General features: G+C 42.8%; 1 protein-coding gene across 1 annotated transcript in view; it reads left to right on the plus strand.

Moving 5' to 3' along the window:
- The window catches only part of LOC139468103 (protocadherin Fat 4-like), a 60,939-nt gene that overhangs the window by 38,079 nt on the left and 3,048 nt on the right, over positions 1 to 19,812 (plus strand). The window contains exons 37-62 of the mRNA XM_071249837.1: positions 475 to 574; positions 695 to 810; positions 1,101 to 1,191; positions 1,288 to 1,421; positions 1,967 to 2,089; positions 2,395 to 2,514; positions 2,926 to 3,108; positions 3,831 to 4,080; positions 4,686 to 4,955; positions 5,820 to 6,419; positions 6,627 to 6,742; positions 7,686 to 7,793; positions 8,347 to 8,518; positions 8,982 to 9,073; positions 9,187 to 9,327; positions 9,960 to 10,065; positions 11,819 to 12,222; positions 13,701 to 13,860; positions 14,668 to 14,802; positions 14,974 to 15,116; positions 16,429 to 16,632; positions 16,802 to 16,890; positions 17,385 to 17,468; positions 17,951 to 18,019; positions 18,867 to 19,079; positions 19,499 to 19,636. Of these exons, the coding sequence (XP_071105938.1) occupies positions 475 to 574; positions 695 to 810; positions 1,101 to 1,191; positions 1,288 to 1,421; positions 1,967 to 2,089; positions 2,395 to 2,514; positions 2,926 to 3,108; positions 3,831 to 4,080; positions 4,686 to 4,955; positions 5,820 to 6,419; positions 6,627 to 6,742; positions 7,686 to 7,793; positions 8,347 to 8,518; positions 8,982 to 9,073; positions 9,187 to 9,327; positions 9,960 to 10,065; positions 11,819 to 12,222; positions 13,701 to 13,860; positions 14,668 to 14,802; positions 14,974 to 15,116; positions 16,429 to 16,632; positions 16,802 to 16,890; positions 17,385 to 17,468; positions 17,951 to 18,019; positions 18,867 to 19,079; positions 19,499 to 19,636 (4,361 nt within the window). The remainder of the gene's footprint in view (positions 1 to 474; positions 575 to 694; positions 811 to 1,100; positions 1,192 to 1,287; positions 1,422 to 1,966; positions 2,090 to 2,394; positions 2,515 to 2,925; positions 3,109 to 3,830; positions 4,081 to 4,685; positions 4,956 to 5,819; positions 6,420 to 6,626; positions 6,743 to 7,685; positions 7,794 to 8,346; positions 8,519 to 8,981; positions 9,074 to 9,186; positions 9,328 to 9,959; positions 10,066 to 11,818; positions 12,223 to 13,700; positions 13,861 to 14,667; positions 14,803 to 14,973; positions 15,117 to 16,428; positions 16,633 to 16,801; positions 16,891 to 17,384; positions 17,469 to 17,950; positions 18,020 to 18,866; positions 19,080 to 19,498; positions 19,637 to 19,812) is intronic.

A 19,812-nucleotide genomic window follows, 5' to 3' on the forward strand; every position in this document is an offset into this window, starting at 1 on the left:
ACACACACACACACACACACACACCAACACAGACACATACACAGACAATCGGACACACACACTCCTACACACTGAGCATAACGGTACAATGATGTGGATGCTACCATGGTAACCAAAACGTCATAGAGAAATCTCAGGTGCCTTCGAAATAATTGCATTTGAGTTATTAACTTAATAAGAAGGCTTAACATAGCTTTACCAATAAGTTAGGATATTTTACATTTGTCGGGTCAGCGTTGAACGTTGGAGTAGCCGTCAAAGGGACGTATATCTATTTTTTTTAGTGTTTTCTTAATTTCTTTTTACATTTAATTCGGCGTAAATTAAAAACAATCAAGTAGATAATCGTTGTCGGTCAATCTATCATACGATCGGTCAATCGACAAGAAACTCGAAAAAAGCACAAAATAACTCCAAAACATCCGAAGGTTTATTTAAATATCGTCTTTCGTCATTTCTTTTTTTTCCGCTCAGGACATCGGCGTTCGTGAAGTCATCACTAAAGTTAACGCAACTGACGAGGACAGCACTGACCAAGGGCGACTGACTTTCTGGCTGACCAGTGCAAACACAGGTATTTTCACACGTGTTTCTCACGATTTGAAAGCGATATGGATCTCCTTTTTTCCAATTGCTCGCTTTTGTTCAAGGTTACGTGTGACATGATAAACAAATCCCATCTTTTACACTTCAGATCCATTCGCGGTGAACGAATATTCAGGGGAGGTAACTGTGACTCGCCTACTCGACAGGGAGAATGTTTCAAGCTACGTTCTTGAGTTGGTGGTTCGAGACACTGGAGGCAGAAATGTAAATACCTTCGTTATGTTACTCTCACCGAATATTAAATTGTTTCTTCCTCATATTCGACGTCCATACCTGTACTTATTACGTTATAATTACTGAAATATATGACCTGAATTTCAGACTTTGTAATAACTTTATGTAATCGTTTTAAATAATTCCATAATTCCAACAATACACTTACACCTTGTTTGTTAGCAGACAGTACCACCTCTACAAATGGCCGGTGCCTTAACTATACCGAAGCGCTGATAGAGGGTCCATCTAGTGTTATGTTGTATTGCCGTTTCTTTCAGAGCACCATGACCTTAACCGTCACTCTTAGCGACGTCAACGACAACACACCGACGTTTGACAACAGCAGCTACGTCTTCAAGGTGGAGGAAGGTACGTAAGATAATCATGACACTATTTGAACACAAAACACAATAACAATCATTTCACCCAAAACACAATCTTACTCATTGTTGTTGGCGTGTGCAGGTCTGGGCGGAGTAAACGCCACCACGTCACTATCTGCATCGGACCTTGACCTCGGTGTCAACAGTCACCTCACCTTCAGCCTTATTGGTGGGAATTCCAACAACGCTTTCAGCATCCAGACATTTGGGAAACAGGTGGGTACAAGAGCGAACTAAATAGTAAATATACATTTGGTTCACCCCCGTCAAGATCCGGGTTTTGAATTGATCCTCACCACCCTATGCTTATGGTAAGAGGCGACTAACGGGATCGGGTGGTCAGGCTCGGTAACTTGCTTGATGCATGTCATCGTATCCCATTTGCGAAGATCGATGCCCATGAACCAATCACTGGATTGTCTGGTCCAGACTCGATTATTTACATACCGCCTTTATATAGCTGGAATATTGTTGAGTGCGGCGGTAAACAACGAACCAACAAACAAAAAAACATAAGAAGTCGGTAAAATTTTACAACGCTTGAATTAACTCTTTCATACTTTCGCCAAATAACACGAGTACTAAACGGTTTCTTTGTAATGTGTGTTTAAACTCGTGATATTCACCCCTGTTTAAAAAACTAAAGAAGGTAGATGATGGTACTTAATGTTTCACTGCCTGGCAATCGATATTAAGGGGCTAAAACAAGGACTGGTCGACAATGTTAACACGCCACACTATCGGGTGAATTCTTACTGCAGGGTGTGTTGACGGTTGACCGCGCACTGGACCGAGAGGAGCTTGGGAATACCTTGACCGGAAGTGACCGTATCATTCAACTGACGCTACAAGTGACGGACGATGGCCAGGAACGACAGCTATCGGTAACAGGGATTATTTGTGGGATATTTATGTAAAGTTACATAAATATATGAATGGCTGGGGTTTGGGAACATTCTGGTGAACCTGGAAATTACACCATTTGAAGAATTTAAACGAACATCGTTTCATAATGTCATCGTTAACTATTCCAACGTCTACAAATGACCACTGGCGCATCAAACAGTGGAGAAATAGTTAATGGTTAGTTTGTTATTGTCATCAAAAGTAAAATGAACCATTTTTCAGATTGTAGCTTGGATAACAATGGTGACTTATTTTTGTAATTGAATCTATTGTGTTTATTCAGAGCACCTGCACGGTATATGTACACGTGACGGACATCAACGACAACAGTCCCACGTTCGTCAACAATGACTATGCTGGCAGCGTAACCGAGAACTCCATAAACAACACTCAAGTCACACTGGTATGGCAATATGTGTTTTCATGTAAGCGATGATGTTAGATTAATCGCGAATTTATATAATGAAATGCTGTAAACTAATTAATCAAAAAGACAGGATTGGAAGATAATTTGGTGAGTTTAAAGATGCTTTGTCAACGATTTTGGAGAGGAAAGACAAGTTCTATGGATGAACAACTTCTTTATTACAATTAGTGCGACGTTTCGGTGTAGATCCTAACACCTTTATCAAGTAAGTGATGGATAGTGCTGAACAACATAGGTATATATACTTTTTCACATCAATGTTTATACAGTAAATTGATTGATTATTTAAACGAATATATCATATACTGGAAACTGGCCATATACATATTTATACATGCTGTCTTAATGTCGTTATCGCAACATGCACATGTCTGTTGGTTGCTGCAGATACCGGCACTATCCGCTACCGACCCCGATAGCGGACACAATGGCACCGCGGGGATCAGGTATGAGTTAGAGACGGCAGGTGTTCCCTTCAGAATAGATGATGTCAATGGTACCGTGTTCGTCTACTACAGGAACGACACCGACAACATCGATAGGGAGAAAACACAAGAGTATCAACTGAAGGTAACATTCCAGAAAAAGCATTAGATGCGAAGACGTTTCATCCTGGTTCCTCGTTTAGGGCAAGAGTCATACAGGACGATAAGCACAAGCTGCATTAATTCCTGAAGCGTATAGATACATGTTACCTCCGTTTAATGATTATGGGAAATTGTTAAATGGTTTAATTTCGTCAGAGCAGTATATTTTATCATCTACTGTTCACGACATGTACAAAACACGGCTACTATTTTATAATAAAAAAAAGACTTTATATTATGTTTTTGTTTGCTCATGATAGTCGGAATCGAACAATCGACTCTGCTTTTGGCAGATATTTCTTATGAATATGGAAAGGGTTATGGAGCTTTGATTTATTACAATTTTAGGTTTTTGACATATAAATAAATGCTAATGTTTCACAGTGTCCCTTACATGTAAGTCAAGTATTGGCTTGTTAAATGGGGGTTTAATTATTATGTATTTACTATTGTAAACCAGCGTTAGAACTTTACACTGGTCCTGAAGTCCTTGTCAAACTGACCAATAGTTGAGGCATCATAGTAGAAATTTGCCATAATTTTGCTGTATACAAGGACGTGTGGACTACAGCTGTTAGTTTCTACTGCTGTTAACCTTCACGTGACACGTTTAATAAAGTATGCCTGTCTGTGATGTGCTCTTCGCTTAACCCACCCATCATGAGGAACCTCGCTGCGTAACCTTTTTGTTGTTGTAACCCCCAGGTCGCTGCAGTGGATGATGACGGCAACGGCAGACGCACCGTCACCAACTTCACTGTCGCAGTCACTGACGTCAACGATGTCACGCCAGTCTTCGGACAGACTCACTACAGCTTCAATGTGTCGGAGGCGGCGCCGTTGTCGTTCAGCGTCGGGGAGGTTGTAGCTACTGATGGCGATGTTGGCACGTGGGTCACATACACCGTCGTCAGCGGGGCCGAGTCAAGATTCTACATAAAAGACTCTCTTAATGGTATCATTGAATGTCATTTCGTTGTACTTGGTTTGGTCGAAATCGATAGCGACGCACTGACAACTTTATTCTAATGTAATTCCCGTTTTGAACAGGTGAGGTGAGATGAAATGGGGTTTAACGATTATTGCACTTAAATAGCGACGTGCATGTACATGTGTGTGTGTGTGTGTGTGTGTGTGTGTGTGTGTGTGTGTGTGTGTGTGTGTGTGTGTGTGTGTGTGTGTGTGTGTGTGTGTGTGTGTGTGTGTGTGTCCGTGCGTGCGCATGCGTGTTTGTGTTTGTGACGGCTTCTACTAGTCAGGATTTTCCCGATAAAATAGTGCCAGACAACAGAGATACCATGACTTCGACCCCCCCAGTCTTTGTTTTATCTCCATGGTAACAACAAAATAGTATCTTTTGACGTCCTTTCGTGTGACGCGGTCAGGGGGTGTAATATTTTAACACACTGTAATATTGATGGCCTCCTCAGTGACTCGACTTTAACATGCACTAGCGCTTTGCACGTGAGAGCAGGGGTGATATTAAGCAAACAAAATAACAGCAATATATATCTTTAAAAGCGTTAGTATTTTATGCAAATTTAATATTCACCTTCAAAGGCACCATCCGGGTTGCTGGTGGACTGGACAGAGAAGTGGCCAGCGAATACAGCTTGAACGTCTCCGCCTCCGACGGCTTACACAGAGGCTACACTACTGTCAACATCACCGTGAACGACGCCAACGACAACTGTCCGGTCTTCTCGAACCCAAACGTTCACTTTGACATCATGGAAGGCGAGGCTGGGAATGTGACTGTTGGCCTGCTGCAGGCGTCTGACGCCGATATTGGTGTTAACGGAGAATTTCGCTTCTTCACAAACGATACTGGTATGTGAAGGGTGATTGGAAAAAAATGAATATTATTTGTTTTTGATGCTTCTCTCACCCGTCTATTTCTTATCTTAAATGATTTGAACAGTTATTCTACCTCGTTTTAGAGTGTTAGTGCGATAGCAAAACAATTCATTAGTAAGGATCGCATCTCTTCCACTTGCAATATATTCAAATTTAATAAAGTTGATGAAGCGTTGATTGATTAAACTGGGACTTTTTCAGTGGGTGCACTGTAGTGTTGATTGTACTCTCTGAAAGAACAAGTTCTAAATGTTTTTTTCAGGGATGAACCAATAATTGTGCCACTAAAGGTTCTCACAGAATTTCGATCTGATTTTAAAATATATACAGCCAAAATATAAATGTCATTTTCGTCAGTGTTGTGTGAGTCAGTGTAAACTGTCAAATCCAATTTGCTGTTTGAGGCAACACAGGTCATGTGTGCGTGGTGTGGTATTTCGAAAACCTTAATCTTGTACACAACATGGGCTGTGGAACTGAAGCTGGTTGGGGGATCCCTGTAATTCGCTGTAAGAAGGATATCTCGGTTAAAACCTTGGCGTTATATTTGCCTATTAATTGGTTATTTATCAATGTTTTGGTGAGTGATTTTATACACGGTTAAGTGTTACATATCATCATAGATCTAACTCTGTATCTGAACAGGGTGTAACGTCGTCCCACGTCACTTTGATCCCATCAAGTTGCCAGTGTAAAACATATATTCAGTAGGGCTGCAGACCCTCTAGTAGTTGGTATCAATTAGACAACCACCATCATCTCTATTATCACCCTTTACTTATATACAACTAATCACGTGTGAAGAATCGTTTTAAAGTTAGAACTGTCCCTCCACAGTTGCACAAGGAATATTTACGGTGACAGAAGACGGAAGTCTGGTTACCATAGCGACTTTGGACCGAGAGACTACGCCTGACTACGTGTTCAAGGCTTATGCCGCTGACGAAGGGTCCCCTCCCTGTGTGTCGTCAACTACTGTCAACGTCCGCGTTCTGGATGCCAACGACAACGACCCGATGTTCTGTCATCTCAACATCTGTAACAATAGCGCCATCTACGCCAACATCCTTGAAAAGTCCCCCGTCGGCACCGTCGTAGCACTTCCGCAAGTCCGAGACGATGACATTGGGCAGAACGGAAAAGTGACACTGAGTCTGACCGGAAATGGCAGCGATCTGTTTAATATTGACTCCGAGACCGGATTGGTCCGGATAAAAGAACAAATTGAGATAAACAGGCTGTTTCAGAGGGGCATCTTGTCCGGGAATTTCTCTAATAACGGGACCTTTGACCTTACTATCGTCGCAGAGGATCATGGGACAAATCCGAGGAGGAGCAACGTGACCTTGCACTTGTCTATTCAAGAAATTAACGACGGCGCCCCCACATTCAGCAACAATGTCTACAATTACACCATCCCAGAGGAGGAAAATGCAGGTGAGACGAACTACAACATTGTTTTGAATGTTTCATTGTAACTACTGTAATTACATTAAATCAAACGTGGTGTGGAGTTTGCGCTCAATACGTTACCCAGTATCATCATCGGAAATTATTATTATTATTATTATTATTATTATTATTATTATTATTATTATTATTATTATTATTATTATTATTGATAAAAGATGTTACTCGTGTCAGATTATCTAGTCGGTGACGTGGAAGCAAGTGCCAAAAACGCAACCGGGTTGACCTTCACCTACAGCATGATTGGAAGTGGCCAGGCGGATGAGCATTTTAAGATCAACGCAAACACGGTATGTCACCTTCTCAAAGACATCGTACTACAGCTGATAGTGACGTCATGTTAGGTACTCTATGTAGGTACAGTTATATTTTTGGGGCAGCTAAGGCATGAATACGAGTGCCCTAATGGCGGCATGTGGCACGATTCACTTGATTCACGTATTTGACTAACGACATATTGCACAAGATCAGAAGCCTTCTGCCTCTTATAGAAACAGATTTCAATGTTACAGTGAAGAAATTCAACCTGTTACCAGAAAAGAAATGTCAGTAACTTTTTTCCATTTGTTATTATGATTCAAACAGCGTCTCTTGGGAATTAATTTCCTTACATTTCCGAATACAACCATAACTTATTTCAACACGCAGGCTTCAGGTTACTGTCTCCGTTACGTGTGTTTAATTTGTTACAATGATGCAGCTTCGTGAAACACAACAGTAAAACATACAAAATAGTCTGCGAAGTTGAAATATGTCCATGAGCATATGTCGATACTAGTATTCATGCACGTGTCAACTTAAGTATTATTATTATTATTATTATTATTATTATTATTATTATTATTATTATAATAAACCGCAGGTATCTAGGTACTAGTATATGTTCAAATGCGGTTTTATTCGACAAGTGTAGGGAGGAGTCTACAAGTCCGACAAAATCGGCTTTTCATGGGATTTTACATTTCAAAAACTACATATCAATATAAGTCAAATAGATATGTCAATAAATTACGGTTCTAATCGTCCTGTATCATTTTGAATATGAACGTTATCTTCATCGCAGGTTTAAAACCGAGTTGAGTGAAGAAACACTACTTTCCTACATTGAACCTTTGAACTGACCCCTTACAGATGTACAAGCCTAGTTTCTTGCCCGGCGCATGTGAAGGTGAATTATCTTGTATCTGACACACTTCTCGTAGGTGTCTTACTGTAGCACTGTCTGAATTCCAGGGTTCTATTAAGACGACGGAGGCGCTGGACAGAGAGACGAGGCAGCGGTACTCGTTCGCTGTGCAGGTCCGAGACGGGAGGGTGCCGGAGAGAACAGCCTATGCAGTGGTCAGTATACCTAAAGTTTGAATAGATGATATGAACTAAGGCAAGGGAGTTAACAGACTTTCCACTGGACCTCGACACTCAACTAACTCCCTTGCCTCGGGAAGAGGGCTACAGCTCTATAAGGTGCGGGACAATTATAGGAGATTCCATGCCGCAGGTACTGTGTACGCGGATCCAGAGGAAGGTACATCAATTTGGTCGACTTGTTATAATAATGTAACTAAGTCATTTGGTGACATTTTTCCAACAAAAATAACAATTTAGTGACTATTATTTGTCTAACAAACACAATTAAATCCATATATTATAACTGCACCACCTTTTAAAAAAACATCTGCATTCACATACCACCCCTTTTCTTAAAAAACGGTATCGACGGGCCTATTGACACACAAAGAATCAGACCTAACATACACGTGCCTACAGTCATACAAACGCACGGACGAACTGACAAACATATTGACCCAAAGACCTTTCACGATACCGATCATTGTATTTAATTATTCTAATGATTCCGGTGTCATATAAAATCGCGTCTGATTATTTATTTCAGGTAATGGTGACGTTGAGTGACGTGAACGACAACGTCCCCACCTTCTCTCTGCCTGTCTACAGGATTACCGTTTCAGAGGACGCCACTCCTCAGAACCTGACCGAAGTCTCCGCCACCGATGCGGACACCGGCGTGAACGGCAGGGTTACTTACACTCTCACCACTGCAACAGGTACGCGCAAGCAGGACCATTCGTTGGCAGTGTTTATTACCTGTGGTGAATAAAATGCAACACCATGTGTCACAAATAACACACACACATATATAATATATAGTCACCATGTTACCATCCCGTTACATGTTCCTGACATCCGAAGAAAGATCTGACTGGAGCGGAAAGCATGTGTGTGTGTGCGTGCGCGCGCGCGCGCTCTGTGTGTGTGCGTGCGTGGGTGTGTGTGTGTGCTCCCCGTATTTGTGCGTGTGATTGACGTCAATATGATAGTCGTGAGTCTTCTGGAAGATGTTTAGATTAAAGGTATTATGACTCACTCTTACCAACGTGTTCAAATATGGAGTTCCTGGTTCTTTTATAACATTTGTCACGTGGGTGTTAAGCACATGTACATCTACAAACTCACATTACCATTGCCAGGAGGGTGTGTTTTATTCTGAACTTTCTTATCTTCCCAAAGATGTTTTTGTCCTGGACCATACGTCAGGCCAGCTGCGTCTAAACGGGTCCCTTGACAGAGAGACGCAAGCGACCTACGTCCTGACCGTCATGGTGAGTAGATCTAACTATAGCCTTGTCATAGACACAGTATGCATACAAGAACATGACCAAAGACTGACTTCTTTGAATTTGTTCAGACATTACCTCAATCATATTTGAACCAGGCAACGGACGGCGGCTCCCAACCACTGAATTCCACGTCACAAGTTATCGTCACTGTGTCAGACGTTAACGACAACGCCCCAACGTTTGTCAACGTCCCCTACATCGTGTACATCGCTGAGAACAGTCCCCCTGGTCAGGCGGTGAGTACATCGAATACCCATGTGTACATCACAGAGAACAGTCCCCCTGGCCAGGCGGTGAGTACCCCGAATACCCATGTGTACATCACAGAGAACAGTCCCCCTGTCCAGGCGGTGAGTACCCCGAATACCCATGTGTACATCACAGAGAACAGTCCCCCTGTCCAGGCAGTGAGTACATCGAATACCCATGTGTACATGTGTACATCACAGAGAACAGTCCCCCTGGCCAGGCAGTGAGTACATCGAATACCCATGTGTACATGTGTACATCACAGAGAACAGTCCCCCTGTCCAGGCGGTGAGTACCCCGAATACCCATGTGTACATCACAGAGAACAGTCCCCACGGTCAGGCGGTGAGTACTCCGAATACCCATGTGTACATCACAGAGAACAGTTCGACCAGTCAGGCGGTGAGTACCCCGAATATAAATTTACCCATGTGTACATCACAAAGAACAATTTGTTTTGCTTTTTGTATTTGACAATCGAAGACTCTTCTCTCTGGAAAAATCCAGGTGTTTTTTCTTGAGTTTCCTTATCGTAATCAATTATTCATATCAAGTGTTCTGCCATTTATGCATAATCCTATTGTAAGACATCGTTTGCTATATTCCTGTCACTGTCCAGTTGGTGCACGTTCTGGCAACAGATCCGGACCAGGGACTGAACGGACGGGTGGTATACTTCCTCCAACCAGATGCAGGAACAGATGTCTTCCAGATCGACGCGCTAGGTAATCCTCACAACAAGAGAATTTTTTCATTTCTGTATGCCCTTTAAAAGCCTTGGTAAACGTTTAAACACAGTATAAACGGCCAAACAATGCTCTATCCAGAAAGTGATACATATCCACTGCACGTTTTTTTGTAGAAAATGTTAAAAACATGTGCAGCTTAGGCAGCCGAAACTACACGTGCAATGAGGGTATATAAATGACACAGACGGCATGTCAAACACTCACACTGATACAAAACCGCAGAAATGCCACGACTGACACCCGAACAGGGCGAGCGGGCCTTGGGTATTTTGCAGATTGGAGCCACCCATGCCAACATTGCTAGAACTTTTGGTTGCTCCCGTGTTGCTGTAACTAACTTGATGCAAATTTACAGACCGGGCAAACATCATACAGGCCAAGAAAAGGCAGACCCAGGGTAACCACGCCCAATGAAGACGTTTATTTGCGTACTTTGCATCAGATTATTCGACAGGAATGACTAGTAGGCAACTCAGGGCTGAAGGAATTAGGGCTCACAGAGGACAGTTATTGACAGCGCAATATCGTCGTCAGAGATTGAGATGGGCCCAGACTGCAGCGATGTGACCGGCAGATGATCGTCTTCACTGATGAAGGCAGGTTCTGTCTGTTCAGAGATGATGGAAGACGGCGGCATGTTGCATTCAAGAAGTCGTGCAGTATAGTGGAGGGGGTGTTTTGGTGTGGGATGGAATTTATGGGCAAAAGAGACATCATCGTTAACTGAAATTTGACAGCACAGCGTTACATGAATGACATTCTTCGTCCGATTGTCCTACCATTTCTACAACAGCTGTCACATGATGTCCTTTATCAGCATGACAACGCCAGACCAAATATAGCCCGAATCTTGCAGAACTTCATTGCAGCAAACAAATACAACGTGTTGCCGTGGCCTGTACGCTCCTCAGACATGTCCCCCATAGAACACCTCTGGGGCGTCATGGATCGCCGTGTTCAAGCGTCCACATCATCCAGCCAAAACCACAAGAACTGATCCAGGCCTTCCAAGAAGAATGGCAACGTATCCCACATGACGTTGTCAAACAGCAGCCTTTTTCTGTGCGCCGGAGAGATTTTGCGTGTCATTGGGTGGTCATAAACGCTATCAATGTGACGTGTCATTGAACTTGAGCGATTTTAGATGTGTGTGCCCTTTGTCCATTAGGTTGAAAGCTTGTTTTTGTTACCCCACCTCAAGTCTGGCAACTGTCATGCCAATATCGGATGTTTTCATTTTAAATGTTGATTTCGTTGAGATGATATCTTTTCAATACATTTTACTTCTAACTTTTTAAACTGGAATGATTTAAAACAACGGTAAAGTCAGTTAAGATGCAGCAGATGAAGAACTGATTATTTGTTTTCGTTGCTTCGGTACACTTATTAATCCATCATCAACAATATTTCGGGGCTATTGGGTGATCTGGTGTCAAAGAGTTCATTATTAAGCCGCAGACGAGTGAATGGGATGCCAATTCTTGGATGGAATAGTTCTGAAACGGTGTAAAACCATATTCGCTCACACACTCATTTCTAAGCTTACATCGTCTAGTCATAATGATTGCACTGTATTTTATGAAAAGTAAAACCTCGTCAATCTGGACGGTACTGTTCCCAGAGAAATTGTATAGTTTACCAATAATGGGAGTAATGTGTCTATGTATGCATGTGTGAACTGACAGGGATTCATTGTACACATATATTATTTGAATTATACCCTACACAGATGGCAAGGTGACCTCTGTGCGCTCACTGGACTTCGAGCACAAAGAGGTGTATGACTTGACCGTGATGGCCGAGGATCTCGGCACCCCCTCTCTGAACTCCACCACCACCATCACCGTCCACGTGAACGACACCTACGACACCAAGCCGCAGTTCACGCCCGACTTCTACAGCGTGACGGTGTCTGTGGCAACCCCTGTAGGGACGCCACTAAATGTTACACTCAACGCCGGAAACGGCAACTTCTACTACACTCTAACTTCTGGGAACGATGGCAACCTGTTTGACATTGTGCCCGATACTGGCGTTATGAGGGTGGCCGGGGATATAGTAACACAGGGCAACGTTCTCCTGACAGTCATGGCGTCGGATAGACGACCTTCCCCAAGTACCGATACAGCTAATGTGAGTAAAAATATTAGGATACTTCTTTCATAGGTCATTAACATTTATGTGGGAAAGTAATCTCTGCATCGGTAAAAATAGCACCCTGCCATATGTGTACAATCTCCGAGGCAAGGGAGTTAAAAGTCCAGCTTCCACCCTTGCCGACCTAGACTGGAATTCCTGAGTTACATTTTGGCTGGCCTAACGAGTCCTATCGCGTGACGAACAAGAACGTCCGGTTCGTAAACAATATGGATTTCAACGTGCAGATTTCGGTCGACTGCAGGATTTGCAAAGCATGTGTACTGCAACTGGGCGTCAACAGATATTTTCCAAATCTTTTCATGTTTTATTAATCAAGGTGATCACGTATTTAACGCACCTCGCGAACTAAGACCCGTTTTATTACAATATTGATCTTGATTATCGATCGTTTGAAGCAAATACAAGTTATATGAGTGGTGGCATCTGATTGGTCAATGGGAGGGACATTGAAGGGGCATAACTCATAATAGCCACCGGTGGCGCTAAGATGGAGCCCAGATTTTCCAGCACGGTTCGGCCAGGGTGGAAACTGGACTTTAACAATCAGGTAACTCCCTTACCTCAGGCAGATATATGTGTACAGCTAAAACAGAAGCGCGAAAACACAGTCAGAATAGAAAAGAAGTATATTTCATTGTGTCAAACATATGCACTTATTAGTGTTTTTACAACATGAAAAACGACAAAATATAACACTATACAGTCATTGCACAAGTCATATATTTTTTCATACACTTGTTTATTTAACGACAATAACACAGTGTATATTTGTTAGTTTATAACGATTACTGCGCATAATTTTGATTTTTTAACGTGGTCATTACTTTAAAATGGCTCAGCTTGCTGCGCGGTAGGTGCGTGCCTGTGTTCCAGACCATATAATGTAATGACTCGCACTAGAGCAGAACCACAGATATGTATGTCCATATATTTTCTGTCCAGTCGTGTCATATGCATTTTCCAGGATCGAGTCTGACCAAAGACTCGTGAAAACAATCCATGGTACACATAGAAGTGTCATGTGCAGAAAGTAAAACGTTTTCATTGCTACGTGACAAAAAACTTTCGCACCTGAGCTTAGAATTTCAGTCGGTGGTAATAAAAAAATTAATCAATTATGATTTTCCATGGAAATATCTTTCTGATCTGGTGGGCTCGGGGTAGAATAGGTTCCCAGTACCATAAGCTATCTCAAGAACCGACTAAACTCAGGATCGGGTCACACTATGTTGCCTGACAACTGATCGCCATCGTGCTCCGACGACATTAGACGTTGCTCATGCTGTCAACCTCTGGTTTGCCTCGATCATTTACAGGCAGCAGTGATGTAGCTGAATACTGCTGCCTGCATAACGCAACATTCTCATACTGTAGTGATCAGTGCGCGGGTAGTTTGAATTCTGAAGATCATCCCTGAGAAAACGTTAAGAGAAAGTACAAATGTCCACCAGGTACTCATCTCCATAACGAAGCCGGATGTGACGTTTCCAAAACCCGAGTATCGCGTGAGCTTGCCTGAAAACTTGACCCCTCCTGTGAAACTGCTGGACCTGAACACCTCGGCCGAGTTGCAAGGTATCCCGGTGACGTACACGATGACGTCACAGACAGGTAAGACTATTTTGTACATCACATCAAAATAGATACCTTTCCTGCAGTCAGATGGGGGCGGTGCTAAGTACATAACAAAATACATGGTAACAATTGTTGAAATGGCCGAACCATTTTGTTCAATCATGGCAGCACATTATCTCAAATGGTACCTGTGTGAAACATTTGATTACAATAATGTCCATTCGTATTCTCTATTCTTTAAAAATCATCACGAAAATACACAACAAACTTGACTTCGATTCCCGGCCGTGTGACACCAAGACGTTACTTGTTAAATGGACCCGTGAAGATCCGGGCTAGAATTGGTCTTCAGCAACCAATGCCTGACGTAAAAGGCGACAATGCTTTCTTAAGAGGCGACTAACGGGACCGAGTGGTCCAGCTCGCAGACTTGGTTGAAGCATGTCATCGATTCCAATTGCGTGGATCGATGCTCATGATATCAATCACTGGATTGTCTGGTCCAGACTAGATTATTTACAGACCGCCATCATGGAGCTGGAATATTGCTGAGTGCGGCGTAAAACAACAATCCAACCAACCAACTTGTTCAACGTTGTTAGCTTGCATGGCCCTTGGCTTTAAAGTGATAAAACAAGACTGGTCGGGGTATTCGTGTTAAACTGCGGCATAAATCCGGACCTGAAGCAGCCACACACACACACTCACGCTTGCACATCACTATAGAAGTGCAATGATCTTGAACGCGACGTTAAACCCCATGTCATCTCGCCTCCCTACATAACCTTGCCCACCTGGTCGTGTGATCGATCTCACCTGTGTTGATTAATCTTCCGTTTGAAGATGCCTTCATGGTCAATAGTTCTACTGGAGAGCTGATGTGCATCAAATCTCTGGACCGGGAACAAACATCAGAATACAAATTGCAGATACAAGTTTCCATAGTAACACCGTCCTCGACAAGATCTAAACGTGCAGGTAAGGCAATCAACGCCCCGATTATGTTTCTAGGTTTGTCAGCACCATACCCGTGCCCGTGGTTTTCACCGAAGTGGTAAATGTCTGAGACCTGCATCACTTTAAATAATATTGAATTTCTATGATGTAAATGCGATATATATTTTTATAAACACGAATGTTTGATTCCAGCGGAGTCCAACGTGGTTGAAGTGATAGTTACAGTCCAAGACAGGAACGATAACCCACCCCGCCTCCAGGCGCCCGGTGGGGGGACACTGGTCTACGGCATCCCAAGCTCTGCGGCACCAAACTACTTGGTGGTTCAACTCAGGGTGAGGCACTGTTAGGGTTGAATGTTACAGTAATGATGATTCCATGTGAATATTGACCTATTGTGGCTGCAGTGCAGTGGCTACAAGTAACAAGTAGCCATCACTTTAAAGGAAACCGTCAAAGCCTCAGGTGTATTCATCTTAGTATCTAAGTCACATTCAAACTGCCTCACAAAATGGAAGCCTGGAGCCTTACATGTATACTCACGTATCAACAAGGACGGCACCAGGTGTTCTAGGAACGGGTCACGCTCTGCATTTCGGGTAGCGTCCGTGTAAGGACTCGATATCAGGTGCATCACTTGTTGTACACGGTATTACTGTGTCTGTGGTATCATCTTCCCTAGGCAAGCGAGTTACATAACTGACTATTAAAGTCCCGTGTTCACTCTTGCCAAACTAGATTGAAATTATGGAGTTTTATTTTGAAAGTACTGACGAGTCTGTCCATAGTCCAATCAAAATCACGTGACAATATTGACATCCGGTTCATAAACACCATGGCGAATGCCGTGCAGATTTCGAGAGAATGTGTCCCGTTTAACGGGCGATTTTCCAAATCTTTTCATAATGTTAATCAAGGTCCTCAAGTGATTTGATGCACTTCGCGAGGTAAGACCCGTTTTATTACAATAAAGATCTTGAATATTGATCAGATAGTCTTGACTGGGCTCCGCCATTTTGCTCGAAGTGATATGAGAGGTGGAACATGATTAGCCAGCAGGAGTGATAAGTAAGGGACATATCTCGTAAAAGACACTGATCGCGCTATGATCGGACCACGAAATTCCAGCTCAGCTCGGCAAGGGTTGAAACTGGACTGACAGTCAGTAAACTCCCTTGCCTCGGGAAGATGCTGTGGTTCACATATACGGCTATCCTTATACTAAGAGGACATATACTTCTTAGCAGACTTTTAGAATGTTACGATTGAATAGGTTTATGTTCTGTGATATGTCTGTAATATGCCAAAAATAATTATGCGTCAACATACTGTTCAACTTTAGTTAGGGATGCTCCCTACTTTTTACATGTTAGTTACACACATTACAGATCCGCTTTTGAATGATATGGACTCACCATCTGTGCACCTCACTCTTTTTGTCTCGAACGACAGATATGTGCTCGATTGTACCGACGACTTCGAATTAAAGGGGTTCCAGTGTATTTGGTTTCTGTCAGCACCCATTTGAAAGGAATCTCCATGATTCCCGAATTTGAAACATGCAAGTGTGGTGTCAGTTAGAAATATACTGGACACACGGGTGCTGCGTAGCGTGTACCACCAACAGCGTGTCATCCTCTGCTTCAGGCGGCGGACCCGGATGAAGGGGAAAACAGTGTTGTCCTGTTCACAGCTACTTCCGGTGACACAACTCTGTTCGGCGTGAACCCTACTTCCGGGGCAGTGCGGTCTCTGGTCAAGATGGTGTCAGTGACCGCCACTGAATTCACACTGACAGTCAACGCAACAGATGACAACGGAAACGGACAATCCACGTCCATGAAGTTTAAGGTTATTGTTTATCTGTTTTAACAACACACTTCTACCTAGACATTTAGTTCTTCCTATCTTCCTCCTCGTGTTGATAAACTAACATTTATACATTCACATAAATTTGATCTGCGGTGACAGAACTGCGTTTAATTGTTTAATGATTTTAATAGAATGTCTTATTTATCAGATAATAGTTATAAAGGAGGCTGAGAGGTTTGGCCTGGTAGCTCATATGCAACCGTCGGAGTTTAACAGACGCAAGGATGCCATCATTGCGTGAGTACCGTATACATCTCCGTGTTATGTTAGTGGTACATCCAATTCAGCTTATATTACAACTGAACAAGAGGTCCAAATGAATGATAATTAATTCGTAATCGCTCATCTCAAAGCTGATTCGACCCCTGTAATAGGGAGGAAGGAAAGGGAAACATTTTGAAAGCATTTCATCCATCGCGTCTTAAATCTCCTATTCAGATACAATGTGTGTTATATTCAGCCCAATGTATCATTCGGTTGTCTTAACATCTTATTACTTGTTTTAAAATCCCATTACTTGTCTTAAAATCCCATCCGTTACTTGTCCTGAAATCCCATACGTTACTTGTCCTGAAATCCCATTACTTGTCCTGAAATCCCATCCATTACTTGTCCTGAAATCCCATTACTTGTCTTAAAATCCCAGACACAAGTTTGCTGTTAAGAGACACGTCCCGATTAAGGTTCCACTCTAAGTGTGACTAAATGAAGCGTCATATTGTTCTGTGCAGGAATCTGAGCCGGATCCTAGGCCTGGAGGTCCAGCTGGAGGCGGTGGAGCCACACACGGAGAACAGCATGCTGGTCTTAACCAAGTGAGTGACTTCATCATTGTGAACACGACCCTGGAAGATAACAGCACTCGTCTCTGTTCAGGTCTCTCGTGAAATGAGGCACTGATCCACACATACACTGGCTGCAGTGGTTTACTGTCGTTAAATACATCATCATTAAGGACGCTCCAGCTGTTGTTTGTTTGTTTGTTGTTTAATGCCACGCTCAGCAATATTCCAGCTATATGACGGCGGTCTGTAAATAATCAAGTCTGGACCAGACAATCCAGTGATTCACATTATGAGCATCGATCCACGCAATTGGGACACAATGACATGCATCAATCAAGTCAATGAGCCTGACCACCCGACCCCGTTAGTCGCCTCTTAACGGCATGGGGTGGTTAGGTTTTCTGTGGCGGTATGATGACCTGTAATGTAACTTACAGAAAAGCAATCTTGCTCCACAACGTCGTTTGAGTTGGTATGCGTTACATTGAAACACGTTTTTACATTTGTTTCAGATCGGACGTGTATTTCCATGCTGTTGATCCGCAAACAGGGAAGGCCGTGACTTTTGAGAAGATCAAGAGGTCAGTTGTATATCTGTTGAATATTTTATTACTAACCTTACAAATACATGGTATTTTCTAATTTTATGCTGCTATGTATTTATTAAAATACTTTTATCCCATGTAAAACTACATGTATGCACAGTCATGTGGCACTGCTTTTTAATTATGTTACTGAAACACCCATGCTTCCTACATCAGCCGTCAAGTAACTGTCGTAATCATTCCTTGGTACGTGGGAATCAGGTGGCGATATCTACCAATGCAAGATGTTTGTTGTAAATTATTCTACATGTTCCTGAAACGTCTTTGTTTCTGTCATGATTGTTTATCAGCCAAACAGACAGTATGTCAGTATATTCATCATGATGACCAAACTATAAGTTTGTTAAACTATAACAATGGGAATACTTCGAATTACAAGTTCGTAATTTCGTAATTGAAATAGAAGTGATGTTCCAGGCATGACATAGGCAATGTCATCTATAAAAGGCGTATTAAGAAGACCAGTGTCAGCCACGTGAATCCCTTGAATAATAACTCGTAATTCTGGGCAGTGATTGACACCATTCAAGAGCGTAGCTAGCCAAGCACCTGTGTGTGTGTTCCGTTCCAGATGGAATAACTTGGTACATTGAAGAAATAAACAGTCCATTTTGATACCAGGGAAAAGTAAACATGTATCGACTTAAGTGATGCTACCACTTAGGTGCTGTTAAATGAAGGACCAGGACGCTACATCAGTATTGATGAAGTTCGTGTTGAGTGATATACCAAGGTCGTGAAGGTCTGTTAATTGATGGAGTTCGAGCTAGTTTCACCGTATCATGTAGACGACATCAATAACTGATACAAGCATTCTCCCCAGTCTCGTGACGGCCAACGAAGTCGCCATCAACCAGCTTCTGGGCGTGCTGAAGGTGTTGTCCGTTACCCTGGCCCCGACCATCACGCCGAGGTTCAACAGCACAAGTCAACCCTACGCCATCAGCGAGGCCGAGATTGCCATCATTGTCATCGCCGGGGTCATGTTTATAGGTAGCGTGGCTGCAGTTGTCGCCATCGTCAAAATATGGAAACAGTGAGTGAAACTAGGTCTTGGTTCTCAGAGAAGACATATATAGTTTGATAGGTAGCAATGTTTGTGAAATGCACTAGGCGGCAAAGTAGTTATTTCTGGAACGAATAATACCTTGCTGAGTTGTATCCCTTGTGTAACACGATCTATAACAAGATCTGGGTTCGAATCTCAGGTTTGTCCCGGTAATGAGTTTTGAAACTGTAAGCGGTCCTCATGGGTTTCACCCAAGTGGTGAATGTCTTTAAATGGCGTACCTTTTTTGGATTTTTCCCCACGTTAAGCCGCCCTGCTTGACATAATTTAAACAACGTTCCGAATCAGCGTTAAACGCAACTCGTCAACGCTATCCCTAGCTTTTCTAGGAAGTAGATAAGGTCGACTGTGTTAATTCGGGAGTGCTATTAATCTGCGTGTCACAGGTATGAGGAGTGGAACGTGAAGCAGGAGAAGGCGAAGATGGCCCGCCAACGCCAGAAGAAGATGACGGAGGAGAGAGCAGTGGACGAAGGCTTCAATGAGACCAACCTAGACTCGGACACTGCAGATCCAATTGACCCGTGAGTCCTGGTAGACCTCGGTCTTAGTGTAGGTGTGCAGGTTAACATGAAGCCAAGTGGTTAGAATTCGAGATGAGAGTTCAGGAACTGACTTTATTGGTTTGAGCCGGACAATTGTTAATCACCCATACCATCGAATGATATACACAACACCCAGGGTGAAGCGCTTGATGGAC

This window comes from Haliotis cracherodii, unplaced genomic scaffold (genome assembly GCF_022045235.1).
Source record: "Haliotis cracherodii isolate W230 unplaced genomic scaffold, xgHalCrac1.p SCAF_2, whole genome shotgun sequence".
NCBI classification, from domain to species: Eukaryota; Metazoa; Mollusca; class Gastropoda; order Lepetellida; family Haliotidae; genus Haliotis; species Haliotis cracherodii.